Below are 20375 nucleotides of genomic sequence, written 5' to 3'. Positions count from 1 at the left end.
AAACACAATGGCTAAGTATGAATGCTGGGAAAAGCCCATGTGACGCCTGGCTACTGCTGTGTGAGGCCACCTGGGGGCGAGGCTATGAATGTCACTACAATGCAGGCTGCTTGCTGGTTAAAATTGACCATTAACATTCGTCTGAACTGGGAATTCTAAAACCAAATAATTTGTATGTTATGAATACACTAATGGTGGGTAACGAATCGTAATCAATGCCTTTCGTTTTCTTTGATGAAGGAAACTACCCTATTGGGAACTAGTTCAGCAAATGATTTAAACACTGAACTATGAAATCAAATTACATATCATTATCTGATTCCAAAACTGTGATCCAACTTGTTTACTCATTATATTGCTTGAAGGTGAGTGCATATCAGGTGCTGAGGTGTAAATTTTTTGTCTTTAAAGACAGTCAGATGAATGGGATTGGCAGGAAAGCTGTCCCTAAGTGTGTGTCTATTTTCGATGGCCATGGGTTGATGGGAAGTGGCTCATTACAGGTGGTATAAGTTGGAGAACAAACCAGGCAAGGACAACTCAAAGGAGCGGGGTGAGCTGGAGGTAAAGGTGGCATTTGTGGTGAAATCAGGCATGCTGGAGGAGAGCACCAAGAAGGAGAAGCACAAGGCATCACTGGGCCAGCTCAGCCACATGGCGCAGTCTGTGGGTGTGTGCTCATTTCTCATTGACAATTCACCCCTCTGTTTGGAAGTGTGCTCATTGATTTGATGATTGGATTGGATCTTTTAACTAAGGATGGGCCCATTCCACTTTCTTGTTGCTTTTTTTGTTGAGATTCCTGGCGTGGGTTCTCAGTCCTGGTTTTTCCATGCTAGGTCTATATTGAGTTTTTCGTTTTCTTTCCTTAATTTTTAGAGGTAATTAATAATTTTTGTCATGGTGTTATGGAAACTATATGTGATAGGGGATCAGGTACCTCAGAAGTAATGGGATCAGTAACATCACTATACTTAATGTTTATAATGTACACTTCTGTTTAACCCATTAGTGTATAGTGTCCGATATATTGGATGTGTGCCATGTGTCACATAAATACTTCTCAAGTCGATAAATTCAGTGAGTCAACTAAAATATAAGCGGGGGGTTGAAGACAGACATCCATTTGAACTTAATGCAGTATTAAAATGTATCGCAAGTCAACTGGAGCCCATGACAAAGCAAAATACACCCGTCCGATACATATATCGGACGCTATGCACTAATGGGTTAAAAAAAAGTTCAAAGGAGGTGAAGTGATAGTCTTAGTTGATGCCATGTGGTGATGAAGCTGAGTAACAGCCCTAAATGCAGGGTCTTAAAATGCTTTGCCTGCCTATGAAGGCTCTATGCAGGAAAGCAAAGGATTCTGGTGATTTGCAGCTGCTAAGGGATAATTTCCAGCGAAAGGGAAGTGACTGTATTTCTTTAGATAGGGAGCAAATGTGAGATTGAAAATTTTTCTAAGACTTGAGAACTCTTTAAGCATTCCTTAATTTCTATTCTGCAAAGTACTGCGACATATTTGACATTAGTTGAATTTTACTTTGGTAGCAATACACCAAATCACAGCTAACAGCACTAATGATTCAACACATTAGCTGGGAATATAATTATCAAAGCTTAACCCTTTCGAGACGGCGGTGGTTTCGTCTTAGCATGACTGCAGTACTGAGTCCCAAGAGACTTTCTCTGGTACGGAGCATTTTTGGAGGGCATTCGTTAAGAAGGGTCTCGCTGAACCTTTTTCGACCCCTCCACGCAGGGACTTCGCATTATCTCGGACTCCGAGAATAGTTGTACTCCCTCCTTTCCGGGGTTTACGACCATACCTGCGGCATTGGTTCGCGGTCAACTTATGTATTTCTTATATGTATTTAGCAAATGGATAATTGTTGCTTGCACGTAAATTACAGAATTTGAATTGAATTCCTCATTTTTATCTGAGCATTGTCAAATTTTAAACGAAGTTCTAAGGCCATTATTAACGCATTTAACGTAGCAACAATTTCCATGTTGATGTTTATACATAACTCGAGATATAAGTTAATATTTGTTGTAGAATTTTGTTTAAAAAATGTAAACAATGCTCAAAAGACAAATGATTCAATTCTTAGTGTATATTTCTTGAGAAATGAACAAATATTTATTTCGAAAATTGACTGCATAAACAATTGAATGACCGCTGTCCCGTACCGCTGAGAGGGGTTCTAAAAGACAAAGGGTCCGGGTATCTGCTCCCGGATTCCGAGGGTTAATCCTAAACCCCAAAGCGTTGGGTCCCGAGACAAAGACGTCGTAAACCCACGACCGTCCTAAAAGGGGGGGAGCTAGAAAACGTATATATACGGCTTTCGATCTCCTGGCCGGGAAAATCTCACACGTATATGTACGACCGTTGTCTCCCGGGTCAGGAAACGTCCACACGTACACCCATGTCTCGTATAGCGCAATTTCGATTAGCGCAATTTCGATATAGCGCAAATTCGTTCCTCGGGGAAACATTGCAACGCAGTGTAGCCTAATCAAAAATCTTAAACGCTCTCATGATAAAACGTGAACTTGCGCTAAGTACACACGAAATTTCTATCATTTTACGCATATTTATATTATTGTTTGCCTCAAATTTTCTTTTTTGTTTATATATTAATCGAAATCCATTGCTGTGCAATGGCCAAAAGTATTACTCGTCATTGGGTCCAGATAGCCGGCCTACCGAAGTAATTTATCTCGTATCCTTAACAGAATGAGTTAATTTAGATCATTAATTAAGCGTGGGGCTAGTGTAAATGAGTTTTTTTAAGCAATACTGGTTGAGACGTAATTTTTGCCATCATAGGTTATCGGGCCATTGACTTCCAGGTAGAGGGTCTACGATAAAGCCTTCAAGGTCATCGGTATTCACGGGGGAGAAATGGAGCGGTGGCCGAGTTGCGCATGAATAGCATCAACATATAAGAGGGTCCGCTATGGAGTCTCAAACACAATAGCTTCGTTCCCTCCCCGCAGTCGTAGGCCCTCTGCGTCTCAAGAATACAGTTCAGCAATAGAAGGTGATTTCGATAGAGCCTTGCAGAGTAAAAACCAAGAGAATATGGCAAAAAATAGGATTGCGGGTAGAAAAATCAAGATTTATCAAGAAAAACCATAAACCTAGAAGAGAAATTGATATAGGTCAATTGCTTTGAAAATGGAGAACGTCAAAGCGATATTGCGCGGAAGTTTAAACGCACGATGCCTTATTCTGAATAAAGACGAAGTTAAAACATAAGTGACCTCAGCCGCACCAACTTCAACCAAGCGGTCTACACATACGGAAAGTTCATAGTGAATCAGTACAAAAAGACAAGAGTGGTAATCGCTCCGAGACATTTAGTGAAAGCTCCCGTTGGTTCCCGAATTTTAAACGGAAAGCAGGTATTTTCAGTGCGGCGATATCAGGTGAATCTGCAAGCGTTGATAGCGCAGTCACCACAACATTTTCTGATATACTCCAAGCTGTGATTGAAAGTGGCTCCTTTCCCCCTCAACTAGTTTTTAGTGTTGACGAGACGATATTCTTTTGGAAAAGAATGCATTCTCGTTCATTCATTTTCAGGGAAGGAAAACCTGGGTCAGGTTTAAGGCATTTAAAGACTGTTTCACGTAGCTGCTAAAGACTCGGAGGACTTCAAATTAAAATGATTTATCATTCATAAACTCCGCTAGCTATGAAATGGCATTCAAAGTAGCATTTGCCTGTCATTTCGATGAGCGACAAAAGGGCCTGGGTGACACAATAGTTGTTTTTAGACTGGTTTGAAAAATCGTCAACTGCCGGCAATGCATTACGAACCCCTAAGATAGCAGATGTTAGCCCACCCGCACGACAGGAGGGCATTTCAAAAGCACGTAAGAATTTTTTTTAACGGGAATAAAAGTCTTCAAATGCGTGCATACTATCTTTAAAGATGTTTTAAACTATAAACATTTATATAAATAATGTTTTCTAAGGCTATTTATGGGAATATATATGTTTTAGAGGAAATTCAATACCCAAGACCTATGCTACCAGGAACGCATCCCTATCTTCCCAATGTTAAAACGCTCTCGTATAACGCAAATTCGTATAGCGCAAAGACCCCAAGAAAGGCATCCCTTGCGCTATACGAGACATGGGTGTATATATACGTGTACAGTAGGGAAAAGGTTAAAACTGTGATGCAGTATCCACTAGATATTATCAACTAAAACCAGTGGCATGAAAGATTCATCCTCATGCAAATTTATAGTAATATCTATTACTCTTGCTTAGCTGGTGAGTAAATACTTACCATGGGGACATCTCCACATAGCAGTGTGTATCATGCCATGGTTTTTCTGTATTCAAATGCCGCAAACAGTGACACTGGCCATGTGAAGTAATATGTGCAATGATGTTAGGTCAGAGTTGGAATAAACTCCAGTGCTAGTTGTTTTCTCCTGTTTTTTTATGTTAACACTTGGAACTTCATGAAGATCATGCAAAGATTAGATTGGAAAATTCATAGAAAAAAAGGAGCATCGTCAATTGCATGAACTAAGTATATAGTTGGAAATAGCCATTGTTGACATTACCTGACAAGAAAGGTGTCTTTTTAACTCTAATTTTTTACTTTGCAGACATTGTAGTCAAGTCATCTTTGTTTTATCTAGTCCACCAATAATTCTTTTACATAATGTCATCTTGTTGTCAAGAAAGGCATTGTCAAAAACTCATTGCTTGTATTATTTTTATGCATTCACTTAATTTCTCTAAGGTTATTATGTTGCCAGCAGATAGGTTTACTATTTTTCTTTTGATAATAATTTTTGATAATTTGTGAGTACTTTTTAATGATACAATGAAATTAGATCACAACAAAAATGTACGCCATTGGTAGGGCTGGGCAGTATTTCAAATAAAAATATTTTAAAATACGTATTTTAAATACATTTGTAAATTGTATTTGGTATTTAAAATACACGACCTGAATGTATCTTGTATTTGTATTTTCCGATTTTAAAATAAATAATTCATATGTAAAATACTTTTGAAGTAGCTCTGACAACACTTCTTAAGATTATGCTTCAGAGATGGCTTCGTTTTTGTTAGCATTGTTTTCTTCATGTTTGCAACTATCCATTACATGCCAAGGCAGGTTATATTTTTTTAAGACCTCTTAGTGTCCATGCAAGTGTATTTTAAAATGCATTTAAAATACTATTTTGTAGTTTGTTTTTAAAATACCCAAAGATAATTATCATTTCAAATACACACAGGTATTTTGCATTTCAAATACATTTAGACCTGTATTTTGTATTTCAAGTACATTTGGAGTAGTATTTAGTATTTCAAATACTCATCTGCCTCTATTTTGCCCAGCTCTGGCCATTGGCAAAGACAGAGCATAGTGAACTTAAACTGATGAAACACCAAGAATCGCTAGTGTCATGGATTCCAATAGTAAATTACTGCTCTTTCACCTCACAGTATAGAAATTTTGAAAATGTATCTTTCCAATCCTTAGTTTTTAGGAAAAACATTGCTTACATACATTACCAAATAACGTTTGTGGTAAGAATATGAATAGAAGAATAAAAGATGTTGAAATTCGCCAATTTTTAGGGAAGCCTCTGAATGTCCCTATTCATGTGACTGTTGAAAAAAAGAAGCATCACCGTTTCTATTTATAGTACTTAATGTCTCTTACCTAGATTTTATGTCATATGATTTTGCTTTGCAGGAGGGAGTTTACTGAGTATTGGGAGCTTGGAGAAGAGAAAAACATTGAAGACATTTGCCAAGTCAATTGGTAAGACTGCATTGTTTTTTCTGTATTTATACTTTGTGTCTCACGAGGGGAATGTCCGAAAAGTGGTTCTCAGAATTCAATCAAACTTTGTAATGTTATAGTCCATTGGGAGCTGTCCTCAGGTCACCCCCAATTGGGGTTATATAGCCAATAGTTTAAGCAGAAAACAGTTAAAAATTTACCTGTGGAATGTATTCCCATGTATGATCCTCTTCAATAAGAGAGAGCTGCAGTCGAGTGGCTACGGTGTTCGACTGCCCTTCCAACTCCTAGGTTCGAATTTTGCTTGTGGCACGTTTTTCTTCATAATTTCTTTGTACTATTTATTTTACAAAAGCCTACTATTCATTGCTATATCCATGATATATACTGTAAATTTTATTTTTATGATTTGAAATTTTTTCTGCAATGTTTTCTTATTCATGTGATGTTTTCCCATTTTTTTCACATGGAAGCTTACTGTCAATAATTTTATTTCTGTATCGCAACGCAAAGCATTTGAGTGATAAACATGTACTTGGTTTGCTTTTATGTTGCAATATGATATTATGCACTCATATTCTTACAATTTAACCCCTCAACCCCGTCATGCGTACCCAGTACACGCTCTTTAAATTTCGTATGCTACCGTCATGCGTACCCAGTACGCTCATTGAACTTCTGTATCTAATATTTTTTCCCCATTAGATATTGTATTTTAAATTAATACGTATTACTCCACATGTTGAAGAAATGTGTTTTTCTTCTAATAAAATATTCATAGCGACTGTATGCGTTCAGGTTTATTTCTAATGTTTCGATGAAATTCTGTTTTGAACCAGCGAGCTGACAAATCCGGTATAAAAAAATAAACGCCTTCCTTCAACTGTATTATCTTGAAAAATACTGTGTATTTTACTTGTGAGACGTCAAGAAGGGTCAGCTACTTTAGCTTGAGATACGGTCCTCATAATCTCACTGCCTTCTCTCCGTCTTCTCCTTGTGTGTCATTACCTCAAGCCCCAAGTGTGTTTGGTCCGCCGCGTTAGTCCTAAGAGTCCTAAGCGAAGGGGCCATGTGCTTCGCCCTGCATTTATTTTTTTCTTCTTTTGTGGACAGTAATCAATGAAGATAAGATTCCTTCTAAAAAGTCAGCGTATATCAGGGCCTCTTCGAGATATTCTCTTGTCTCTTGATGGAGCTTCGAAACCACGAGCTTCAGTCCTCTAGAGCCATTCATGCTGTGTGGTGTTCATTCAGGCAGTGTGTTGAAATTCTCATCGGGGGTACTTCATGTGTGTGGTTATTTTTATTTATAATTGGGGATTCTACAAAATTGCAATAGTTGAAAAGGCAAAATAATTGAAAGGCAAAAAAGAGACTCTGAAGTCTGTTTGTGTGTTAGGTTACAATGAATGCAAAGGTGGGGTGAATTTCAAGGACCTGTTATTGCATTCGTATCTAATCGAAAGAAAACACCATAACAAGTAGTGTATGAAGTTATTTAGGAGACTATTGAATGCCGCAGTCCAAAATTCATATGTTGTTCTCAGGAAAACATGTATAAAAAATTGACTCTGTTATCATTTCGCGTGCAATTGGTCGAGGTAATATTTTTGAAATATCCAACTCCATACGGGCTGTTTGGAAATGGCCGTCACTCCTTAGACAATTTAGTACCAAGACTCACAGAAATACATTTCATAAAGAAAATTCCTACTGATACGAAGAAATCAAAGCCTCAATGGAGTTGTGCAGTTTGTGCCTAGTATGGGAAATGAAGAGACAGCGTGTACTGGTGTGAAAAATGTGCAGTGGGCTTATGCTTGGATTGCTTCAAATCATGTCACATAAAGCAGAATTACAAAGGTAAAGTCATTTGAATATTTATATATTGAAGTTTGAAACATTAGCATGTGAGTCCCTATCTGAAATGATTCGGTAATAATAGAACAAAGTCAGAGAAATGGGCAAAGTGATGAATTCTCAAGTAGGCGAAACGGGTAATCCTATTGAAAGTATCCAATCGGCTATGACAATTTCAACTCCAAATCACTTAAATACATCATGTAATTGTGTTTAAAAATGTATGGAATATTAGAGATCTCGCAACTAATTTGAAACAAAATTTAAATATTTGAAAACCGAAAATGTATTCATTTGTTCATAGAACGAGATACATAAAGCAATAAATATTTGTTCAAATCGCTTGAAAATATTTCATATAGAAGTGCATTATATTGTGCAGGTTTACAAAAATTTTCAATGATACTGATGTTATACCATGAAAGCTATAAATTACTGAATGATAGCATGCCAAAAAGGCGAAGTCATTTAAATCTCATCCGGCAACTGGGATGGGATTTAATTAAATGCCTGTCACAATTGAGTGGTTAAGGCTAAGTTTTCAAATTAGATAGCTTCATTAGTTGAAATTTTAGCTCACTGTCAACAAGAAATAATAAAACTTTGAAGTCACTATTGTTTATGTTGAGGCAATGAGCTTCCCTGGGTTTTCTGGAAATTTTCAATCCTTTGGGGACTCCTCATTGGTGCTTTCTGAAATTTTATCTCTTGTGGTTTATACTAGAGCCAAAAATAGTGCTTCCTGTGAGCATGTATAGGAACTAGGAATGGCATCGCTTAGTTATCTGTTAATTGATCTGGAAATATTTCTGGAGATGGATACATGCATGCTGTCAAGAAATTTTCATAATTTTATGAGTTCTATATTTGATAATAATAATAATAATAATTTATTTCACCGATTGGCAAGAGTACAATTGCATGGCTACGTCATAAAAAAGCTAATAATAATATAAAATAAAAATACAATGATGATATGTCATCAAGATTTACAATTTACATAGAAACAATAAAAATAATTTTTCCAAATACGTAAGAATTGATGAAATAAATAAATACTATACAATATTGCCGGCCTCGGTGGCGGCGGGGTAACGTTCTCGCCTGCCAAACAAGAGGTCGCGGGTTCGAGTCCCGCCTGGGTAGGTTTCCCCGGTCCAGGGCATGGTCGTTTGTGTACGTTTACTTGTTACATTTGTTGAACACCCCGGTGTAAAATGGCCAAAGAGAGCTGTATCCGGTGGTTTGATAATAAAATAAAATAGTATGGACAAAATAACAGGGTTCCCAATCAACCGTGAAAACCTTAAAACCGTGAATAAGCCGTGAATTTCGTCTAACGTGAAAAAACCTGGAAAAAGCCGTGAATTTCGTCGTAAAACCTTAAAAATCTCTCAATCTTGATAATAATACCTTCCCAGAAATTTTCAACTTCGTTTGTAGCGAGCGCACTTCTATTCATTGTGGCGAGCATCGTCGCATGGGTCAGAAAAGCGTGGGAACGAATGTTGCCTGAAGAATAAAAAACATCTTTTCCCAGCGCAGGCCTTTTCTCTCCCCTCTCCTGAAATATGACACCACTTCTCATCAGCTTGTTTACTTTCCTCGACTGGCTTGGTTTCCCCTCCCTCGGTCACTGCTTAGTCCCCCTTCCATCCAATTAGGCTTCCCACTGGCTGCAGCGACCACTTTCGAAACTAAATCTAGAGGGCATTTGTGTTGAAAAATTTGAACGTTTATTCAACACCCTCAATCCTGTGATTGGAAGACCGCTAACCTTGACAACCTGCTATACGCTGTGGGCACTACGCTCCCTGCGTTTGAACCGGGCGACAGCGAGCTTTCGGCGCGACGTTACTAATTCTCGCGCGTTGCGGCCTGAAAACGAGAGAAGATTTCCGCTTATGGCAACACAGCTTTACACGATTTTCGCAAGCGTCGACCTGGGACTTGCCAGTTTTACGTCGCAACCGGAAAGTTTGTGTGGAAATATTTGACGAGTGATAAAGTAAAGTGAAAGTGAAAATAACATGTTTCAGCAGGTACTTATTATATCTTTATATATTTCAAACCAAGTGAATTATAATGTACCTATTTGCACCTATCTAAGACGAGTTTTTTTTCCTGCTAACTCCTGCAGAAAAGAGGGTTCGTCTTACAATCGAATGCAAAATTCTCGACGTCAATCGGGTTGCATAATTTTCGTCGGAAAAAATTATGGATACCTGAGGTTGCCACCTAATATGTATAGCTATACAATGAAAAATCAACGTCAAAAATACCTGAACAGTAATTTAGCTTATTTAATTTTGTGTTTAAGTGAAAAACTATTGCCATATTAGGCAGCAGGTAAAGCGTGCGTGCCAATCAATCGCCGGGTGCACTTCTGCCGTGTCTGCGAGATCGCCTGCTGTACCCTGGGTTCGGCTCCATTCAAGTTAGAGCTTGATCAACTTACAAAATTTTTGTGTGATTGATTACAATTTACCTAAATTTTAACCAGAGGCGGATCCAGGATTTCTTTCTGGGGAGTGGGGGAGCACAAGCAAAGCCGTATCCAGGATTTTGTTCTGGGGGGGGGGGGGGGGGCACAAGGATACCTCATGATACAAAACGAGTGCAATGATAATGTGACCGTATTCAAAATCTTGCATATTTTTTAAGTGTCTGGGGGGTATGTGCCCCCGTGCCCCTCCCTAGATCTGCCTAGGATTGTAACGTTAAAGCCTCAATGCCGTCTCGATATAAACTGCTACAAAGTCGTTCCATTTTTCCCAGAGCAACAGTATGAAGGGAACATGATTTTTTCTCTGATTAGAGAGATCGATTCAGTTTTGGTTTCAGAGTATTACGATAGCAGAGAAAAGAAGTCATTACACTGCCGCTTTCATAAGAAAAGTTATACGGTGGAACCTCGATCTATCGTTCCCGCATTGATCGTTCGCCATTTCTGGTCCCAAATAAAGTTCCTTATAGACAATGTAATTTTTTCCCGCATCTATCGTTCCCCGAAGTATCGTTTCTCGCATTGTTCGTTTGAAGATTGCGGTTCCGACGCATAATTTTCCCGCATCCATCGTTTGACGAAAATGAGACGAATTAAATACAAGGTGTCATTTATGGCTAATAACGAATAGTACATAGTTGGAATCTTCCCCAAGAGATGGAACTACCATTGGGAGAAGCTCAGTGCCGTGGGAAAGTAACATTAGCGCATTTCCCAAGATCCGTTATCCCCCTCGATTCAGCATTCGCTTCCCCCCTTCTGACTCTTTCCTCTTCTTCAAAATAAAGAAAAGGTCCTAGCTCGTGCAGGGATTGTATTACGAAGACCTTAGCTTCGAAAAAAATATCGAGTTGCACGAGAACAATAGAAACGTGTTTCGCGCTCCCCCCTCTTCTCACTCACTGACCTTTTTCAGCCTTACTCCTTCAAAGTTCCCAGTTCCTGGAGGTCAACTGCTGCATGAGTCACCTATTAGCCCAATAGGTATATATAGCAAAGATATTCAGCAATTGCTATTATGCTTTTATTAGATTGAAATGTTAGTAATTTGCACGTAATTAAAAAAAACGAGACCAAACACGGCTAGAAGGAGTATTTTAAGCAAGGAAAGAGATGGAAAAATACGATGGTGATTTTTGGCGAAAAGCGATAACCTCGCAACTGAGCTTCTCGGCAGTTAATTAGGCATTTTGTTCCGAAAACATGATATCAGGTTGTTATCAGTTATCAATTTACGAGCTATACTATAAGTCCCACTTGTCAGAGTTACTGACGAAGGGATATCTTCTCAGGATTTTTGTTTCTCCCTACTAACAATCCGAATTCATCTGCTCATCTGGCGCTACGATAGTTAGAAAAGAATGGGTATCTTAAGGGTAAAAATTTCATGGCGCAGTCATATGGTCAGGCTTTGCCCTCTGCAGTGTGCTCTGCGAACTCCCGTATGCGATAGCATCAGTTCCGAACTTCACCTCATACGAGTGGTTCCCTACTTTCCAGGGTTGCTGGACTTCGAACCACCGAGTGTTTTCCATGTGGGTTTAATAAAGTCAGGTTTCATTTTCACTAGTTTAATTTTTATTCGTCTTCGGACCATGGCCCCTCCGAAGTAACTATTGAGAACTTTAAGAGATGGACTGAAAATAATTGAACATAAAGAAAAGAATCAGGGCTAGATGCGCGTGAATATTGCAGAGCGCCTTGGGTTGTCCGCTAGCGCATGACGTTAGGGGTGGGGGTAGAGTGAGGTACCTGGAGAAAACAAGTAGAGATATGAAGGCGAAGATCCAGGTGGGCGTGCCACTGACGATTAACGCAACATTGTTCACGCTTTACACACTACCTCAATTATATTAAAAATATGTTCATTAGATAGGAACAATTCAAGTACAGTGCAACCTCGATATAACGACACCCCACGGTGCACTAATAAACACTCGTTATAGCGAATTGTCGCTTTACCGGAGGTGGAGCAAATAATAGCCAATATACCTCTTGCGAACAGATATACAGGAACAGGATTGGTGCGGCGACAGATAAACATCTATCCGATAAACGTAAGCATATATCCAGACGAAAGGCGATGTTGTTTTGCATCACAAAATTTCCTTACTCAAACAACGACTAACTATTCGAACAATTTATAAGCGCCGCACTGAATAAAAATCATGCAAAGCATTGTTTCGTCAATCATTATATTTATCGAAAGACAGTTTACCACATAAATTTGAGACTGAGCACTCCATTAACTTCATTTCTAACAGATCGCTAGCAATTACAGAGGTTAAGGAGTCTTGATGAAAGTCTTCCGGCGGTGAAACCCTCGCTATGGCGAGAGCCAACACCGAAAGGGTCTCGTTAAAACGAATTTTTTAACACGCTTATTATAAGGTCAATTGACGGTGCATCGGCTATCTCTCGTTATAGCGGGGGTGTCGCTATAGCCCGTACTCGCTTTAACGAGGTTCCACTGCAATAGACTATTTTTGGCGTTCGTCATCCATCTCACAACCAGTCACTGCGCTGGCGAATGCGGTTGTTTTAGGCACAACATGCACATTGCTCTCGTGAATACGTGTACTGGAAATGGTGTTTGATGGATAAGAATTTTTACATCAAACTGAAATCCATAATAGCAGTGTAAATGCCGAGTGGAGAGCAAACATTTTTCTAGTGAGGTGGCGTTTTCCTTCAGAATTTCGATAGAGATATGGGTCGAATCAACAATATGACCTATGTGTCTTGATAAAGTACTACTATTCCTGTTATTATCTAAAATATTGTTTGAAACCTTTAATGAATATCTTAATTACTCGCCAAAATCCTGCGTTTCCTGGGACATAGGCAACTTAGCAAAATAATAAAGCATTGATCGTTTTTCTGCATTCATTTTATAATCTTATCGTTATTAGGAAAAAAAATTATTCCCCTAGTAGAGTTCCAAAAAAGGAGGGTAGTCTTAGAATCGTGTTCGTCTTAGATTTGTGCTAATAAGGTGTATGAAATTGTTTTTCGATTTATTATGTTCTATAAACAATTTTCATAAAATATTTTCCGTTAAATAAGAAAGAATCAATTTATTATATTCTATAAACAATTTAAATAAAATATTTTCCGTTAAATAAGAAAGATTGGGGTGGGGGAAATTCGGTTACTGTGCAGTAATAACAACGAGCGCAAAAAACAATCGCTCAGCGAGGAATTAAAAAAGGACCTCGGGTGTCCGGACGGAAGAAGGTCCGAAGGGTATTCGGCGTCCAGGCGAGAGCGCGGTTGGGCTGGTCCTTTAGTCGGCCCTGAATTTTGCAAACTATAGATCACGTCATAACAGATATCACTTTTCATTGCGGCGTTAACATTCACGGCGTTTGTCGTGTACGTTAATTTTCTGTTGATATACGGCCAGTGATTTTCTTATTGTTGGCTTAATAGCGGACCGTGAATTTAGCGAAATTGAGACCGCGAAAACCTGAAAAAAACCGTGAAAACCTGAAAAATAAATGTGAAAACCTGGAAAAAGCTGTGAATTTCATTATTCAGGTAGAGTGGGAACCCTGAATAAGATGTCACCACTAGCATCATGGAGATCATCATATTTACAAATTATCTTCCATATATTCGGAAATGCTGTAATAGCACTTTTTAGAGAGAAGGAGTTTCAGCTTGTTCTTAAGTACATAAATTGAGGTGCTATCTTTTATTTCGTCAGGGATTTTGTTAAATATAGCAGAGGCTGAATGCCTGGGACCCTTTAAATAGAGGGAGCTGGAGTACTGTTTGTGGTGTATATTATTACTTGATCTTGTGTGGTGATGGTGGAAGGTGGCATTAGAAGGAAATTTATCAAGGTTTGCTTTAACAAAGTTGGCACACGTCAGGATATAGAGAGAAGGGAGTGTTAGGATTTTTGATGCAGCAAAGAGGGGCTTGCCAGGGGTGCGGATAGGAACTTGATGCATAGTCTTAATTGCCATTTTCTGAGCAGAAAAGGGTTTTTTGGCAGCAGTTGAATTTCCCCAAAGCAATATTCCATAGGAAATATGAGCATGTACTTTGGCATAATAAACCATTTTCAGGGTTTCAAATGACACAATAGGAGATAATTTCCTGATCATATAAGTACCCACAGAAATTTTATTGATTATGGCCTGAATATGAGGAGACCAATCGAGGCCATCTGAGATTAGGAACCCCAGAAACTTTGTTGAAGTTACATTTGTGGAGTGATTAATATTATTAATATGAGGGAGAAGAACTCTCTTGTTAGAGCTTTTAATGAGGAATTGTATGAAGAGAGTTTTATCTTCATTAATAATGAGGTTGTTGTTTTTACACCACTGATGCATTTCCTTAATGGTCAAATTAGTGATGTCCACCAAATGTTGAGCACTTTTGGCTGTGACAATGGTGGAGGTGTCATCTGCATAAAGAATGGTTCTACCATGTGACAAGTGATTCGGAAGGTCATTAACCCCTCAAGCGTGTGCGACACAGCATATGCGTCCTTGCTATTCCGTCCCTATACGGTGCTTTAATCGTAGGCATTTAAACCACGCAGGGTACTCTAATTTAGAGGCACTTCAGATTTTGTGCAGACATGAAGTAAAATATTTTTTTAAATCTTATCACTGTGCAAAAAAAAATCCAAAAAATATATTATATATACAATTGTTTAAATTTTATAATTATGAATACGTACTTACAATTTTCAGACCCATTAACTTTTTCCTGCTCCTCTTATCCGATGGTTAATAGTAGTGATGGGTCGATTCCAAAATTTTATCGATTCCAATCCCGATTCCGATTCTGACATTTCGATTCCGATTCTACCGATACCGATTCCATCGATTCTGATGCCATAAGCTCCAAGAAAAATATCACTTAATTCCAGGCAACAAGAAAACCACTTTTAAAAATATTACTCTGTGAAAGAGTCAGTTGTCAAAAGCATCTTTCAAATAATGACTATGTAATTAAAATATAATAGCTAAATTTCAAAACAGAACATACCTGAGTACAGAAATTTTCGTAGCGGTAATAAAGATTACATACTACGTATATGAATCATGTAATATTTGGCCCTTTCAAATTCTCAAGCAGAAAAACCAATTATTCTACATGCTCAGCCAGCAGGTTTTGACGTCTCCATGTTACAGTATTACTGTCTGCAGAAAATAGGGTGGTTTCCTATTATTTTTTTATTGCCCAAATAGAAAGATTATTACTCCTGGAGTACGTATTTCACGCTTTTAGATTTTTAAATGACGATATCTATTTTTCGCGATTAAATGAAAAGTGAAAAATTTCAAGCGTGCGAAAACGCGATGCGTAAGTAGGAATGATGGGAAAAAAGTCCTTGTGACGCATTTCTGGTTCCCCCTCCCGCCTTGTGAGGTGACCTTGGAGAGGCTCTGAGCGCTGATACGACGCAGGATGCTAGCGGGTAGCTGAGTACCATGCTATCTGGGAGCGCTTGGCTTAAAAAAGGTTTATTAATACCTTATCAAACGAAGAAAACTTTCCGACCTTAGCCAGTTTTAATAGGTTATTATTAAGACATGTTCCCCTGAGCTCTGTGCCTCTTGCATGCATTGGTAACCTCAGACGATGTATAACTCCTATCCTCTCGTGTAGAAACTAGGTCCCTATGACGTCACGTGGAGTGGCATCGCATGGGCGCCAATCTGGCCTTTTTCAAATGAAGATCCGCCTTGTGAGGTGACCTTGGAGAGGCTCTGAGCGCTGATACGACGCAGGATGCTAGCGGGTAGCTGAGTACCATGCTATCTGGTAGCGCTTTGCTTAAAAAAGGTTTATTAATACCTTATCAAACGAAGAAAACTTTCCGACCTTAGCCAGTTTTAATAGGTTATTATTAAGACATGTTCCCCTGAGCTCTGTGCCTCTTGCATGCATTGGTAACCTCAGACGATGTATAACTCCTATCCTCTCGTGTAGAAACTAGGTCCCTATGACGTCACGTGGAGTGGCATCGCATGGGCGCCAATCTGGCCTTTTTCAAATGAAGATAAAATTTGGCCCTTGCCATTCGTCTAAACCGGTATTTCTAAAACCAAATAATTTGTGCATTATGAATACAATAATGGTGGGTAACGAATCGCAATCAATGCCTTTCGTTTTCTTCGATGAAGGAAACTACCCTATTGCCTTTTGCTACACATGTGTGTGATTGGGCAAGTACTTTCCCACCAAAATTGCAAGATTTCGGAGACTTTGGAATTTTTATTAAAAATTATATCAACGATTTTTTTGGATCTTGAATCTTCATGGAATTCAAGTGGTCGAAGCGAACAACTATAGAACTAAACTTTAGTTTTGTAGAGCCAAAAAAAATGCTATACTTCTCACGTCATTTAATCAACCTTAAAATCTCTTGCTTTTTTTAAGTTCAAGAAAGAAACTAAGCGCTACAAATGAATATCTCATCAGACGGTCGCAGTAATAAAAAAGGCTAAAAGAGCCTTGTGGTGTGAAAACTCCCCCTACCGCGCGACTCACCTCGGCGAAGGTGGAAAGGGAAAAAGGGTATCGGTTGTTGCCTTTCACGGAAATAGTTCTTTTTTCTCTCTCTTAAGCATGCTGACTTAATCTCTTCATTTTAATACAATACCCGAGGCATATTTCTTATGCGTGGGATGGTTCCAAAAATATCTAATCCTTAGTATTTTCACTTGAGTAATGCGCTAAATGGTCAAGTCGATCAATACATAATCCTTTTTAACATCCTCAGTTTAGTGTTTTAAGTCAATGAAGACGATTATCTATGCTTTAAATGACGATTTTCAAGACTAATGTTTTTAAAAACTTGAAAAATCGGCCTCAGTTACCGAGCCTTAAAGTTCCGCAGCGTGTAGCTCAGCCTTGACGCGCGATTGAAAAATCGCTCTTATTTCCTTCGTCGCAAACTTTTTTTTCAAGATTTCTTATTAGTACTCTTTAGAAATCTCTACTTTATATTGTGGTTTAAATTTTCCGAGTTATATTTTTCGTAAACGAAAGATAATGTCTACTTTATGTCAAATTTCACATGAAAAACGGGTCGGCCATTTTGCGTTGTAAAACCCGACAGATGAGAGCCAAAATCTTCGAAAGTCATTGAAAGTATAGGCAAAGCACCAGATCAAAGGAATATTGCGTTTTATATTCCATAAAACTCACACCAACGCAAAACCACATGGATGAATTCAAAGATTTTTTGAGGAAAAACGATATCTCGCGTGGCATTGAAAAATTGGTCATGCTTGGGCCTCTGTATCTCACTAAAGGTTCGTATTTATGTGAAATGGCATATAAAGAAATATTTGGTAATGATTTATGAGTATTTACGCTGAGTTTCAAGTCTCTATCCCCAAAAAGGTCATTTTGGACTTTATTCTAGCTTTTTCCGATTTCAGACTAGTGTGCGCCGGGTAGGAAGACGATCGGCCGCTGCGGCTGGCGTAAAGGTATTCGGTGCCCACGTCGACAATGTGTATTCGGCAAGCTGAAACTACCAGGCAAAGGTATTAGAATGACTTATCGGCTTTAAAAACTGCATTATTACATGAGTTTCATGATAGCGCTTCCTGTCGCCAGATTGCTGGACCTACTAGCCTCGAAAGCACTGTAACCTTAACTAATCGACTCGACATTCGTAATGCGACTCGAAACGCTCGAGTCGAGTACCAACTACTCGATCGACTTGAATTTTCGAGTACTCGCAAATCCCAAGAAGATATGTGTTTTGTTATTACGATTACGTGGCGCGAAAATTCAAATGACTGTTGGAAACGCGGTCGTTTATTTTGTTGTTTGAAGTACTACTGGAATCGGAATCGAATTTTCGCCTTGGCAAGTACTCGTTTTCGATTCCGGTTCTTGGCCGAGAATCGAGGAATCGAAGAATCGAGGAATCGAACCGACCCATCACTAGTTAATAGTTGACCTGTGTGTGATACTGCTCAAAACAGGGTTCTAAGCAGAGTGTGCCTGGGCAGTTTTTGCATCTATATCTTGTCTCTTTTCTCTTTCCGTTTTTTGTGCACACAACACTCTTTCTTCTTCCAACCTTAAATGTCTCAGTTTTCGGGTTTTGTTGAACAAAATGCTGCCCGGTCAATCGCGTACATTCTGTATCGATATCAGAGGGCCGTCCTTTGCGCTGTTCTAAATTCTGTCCGTGATACTTAGCAATTATTTTGTACACTAAGCTCATTCTGAATGCTAGGTGATCTTTGTTATTACCAGCCTTACGGTATAAAATGTACGCGTTTAACACAGCCGTATTAACTAAGTGATTGAATAATTTCTTGTACCACACTTATGTCCTTTTTCTTTCCAGCAGGAACGATTCTAAAAGTTGATCTTTTAAATCTACACCGCCCATATATTTATTATATTCTGTTACACACATAGGTTTGTTTACACATTCTAGCCCGCCCTTTCGACTTACGGGTTGCATTTGGTCTGAATGCTTTGTAGTCAGCAATGCAACATCGCGTTTAACCTTCCATTTCAAAGCAACCAATTTCCCACACTTTGCACTAACAACTTCTCCTTTCTTTAGTTTCTTTTTGAGGTTTACTGGCATACCTTTACGCGTAATTTTCACGGTTCCAACAGCATCTGTTGTCCTCTGAACTAACCTATGGAAAAGATCGGGACTACTGTAAAAATTGTCCATATAAACACATCTACCAGAGTCTAATAGTTTCTCACACAAACTTAGAACAACTTTAGTTGAAAAAAGATCTGAGTCCTTTGTGATTTCACAGCCCAATTTTGTCCCTGATCCACAGTAAATAATAAAATTCCATAAATACCCTGCGGAGTCACAAAGTTCAAACAATTTTATCCCAAACCGGGAAGCTTTCATGGGAATATACTGTTTCCATGACAGTCTACCTTTCCACAACAACAAAGACTCATCTACACTGATTTCCTTACCGGGTATATACACTTTTTGGAACTTATTTTTCAAATATTCACTAATTATTAAAATTTAATACAGTTTTGGATCTTTTTTTACAAATTCCTCATCGGTATTATCTACAAAATGGAGAAATTTGGTGAGCAATGAAAATCTTTGCTCACTCATTACATTGGGAAAAAATGGAGTCTCTAATAAATGCTTTCTGCTAAAATACATTCTGAGGCTTGGTTTCTGAATTATTCCCATCAACATCAGTAAACCTAAATACACCCTTATTTCCCCCAGAGTTGTGGGGACCCACTTTTGGAAGCGCGATTTTTTTTGCTTCGTAATTTTCTCTTTCTCATGAGCAAGAAACTGTTCTGCGTAGCGGTTTGTCTCAGTCACTATAATTGAAATTATTTCATCATCAAAAAATAACTCAAAATATGCCAAGGGATCATCTATACACGGAACAGGAAATATTTGTTTTCCCACTAATTCACACGCAAAAGGTTGAGGAGGGTCAGCACTGTCGATCTCTTGCCAATTATTTTCTTGAAGATTCACAGAAAAATGAGGAGGTCCTTCGCTCTCTTCGGAACTGGAATCCAGAGAGTATCCAATTGAAATTTCCGAAGTAGTATCTGAGCATCCTGCGCTCTCTTCTTCCAAAGCGTCAAGCACTTGCTCATCGCACAACTCACGCGAGCTAGAAGCCATGGTCAACTAAAGAGGGGTACAGATATGGAGTGGATTCAAGGCCGAAAAAAAAATTAAAAAAATCACCAAAGCAAGCGTAGGGATGAAAACACCCCAACCCTTAGCCTCAAACGTCGTAAATAAGATACCAAGATGCGGGAATGCTGGCCGGTCTTCGAGGCTCCGTGAGGCGTTGAGTGACAATGCCTGGATGGACCATGCCTTCACTATCATTGCCTCGATGAAAGAGAAAGGAAACGATGAGGCATAATGAACCAGAGACGAAAGCATTCAGCATCCCCACACGTCACACACAATTGCTAAGAAAGCACATAACCAGAGCTTGAGTGGAAGGATATCTTTCATTAGCATCCACCAGACGCTGACCCTAGAGGAAGCGTTTCTTTCCTGACATCAGCTAGAAAAAAATATTCTAAAAAATACGAGAACGCAAACACAGACCACACAGGGGCACAGAACGATAGCAGGCAGATGTGTCTCACATATATACTCACTAAAAGTACATATATGGAAGCTTAAGAGATAGGAATACCTAATGAAACATTCAGACGCATAGGGTGCGTCGCACACGCTTGAG

The 20375-nt window shown here is 38.8% G+C and overlaps 1 protein-coding gene across 1 annotated transcript in view; it reads left to right on the top strand.

Moving 5' to 3' along the window:
- LOC124171933 (rab11 family-interacting protein 5) overlaps window positions 1–20375 on the top strand; it is a 163559-nt gene that overhangs the window by 19001 nt on the left and 124183 nt on the right. The window contains exons 5-6 of the mRNA XM_046551369.1: window positions 504–670; window positions 5745–5813. Coding sequence (XP_046407325.1) covers window positions 504–670; window positions 5745–5813 — 236 coding nt within the window. The remainder of the gene's footprint in view (window positions 1–503; window positions 671–5744; window positions 5814–20375) is intronic.

The sequence above is a fragment of the Ischnura elegans genome, chromosome X, assembly GCF_921293095.1.
Source record: "Ischnura elegans chromosome X, ioIscEleg1.1, whole genome shotgun sequence".
NCBI classification, from domain to species: Eukaryota; Metazoa; Arthropoda; class Insecta; order Odonata; family Coenagrionidae; genus Ischnura; species Ischnura elegans.
Note: the sequence above shows the minus strand (reverse complement) of the source record. Positions and strands in the feature narration are given on the sequence as shown.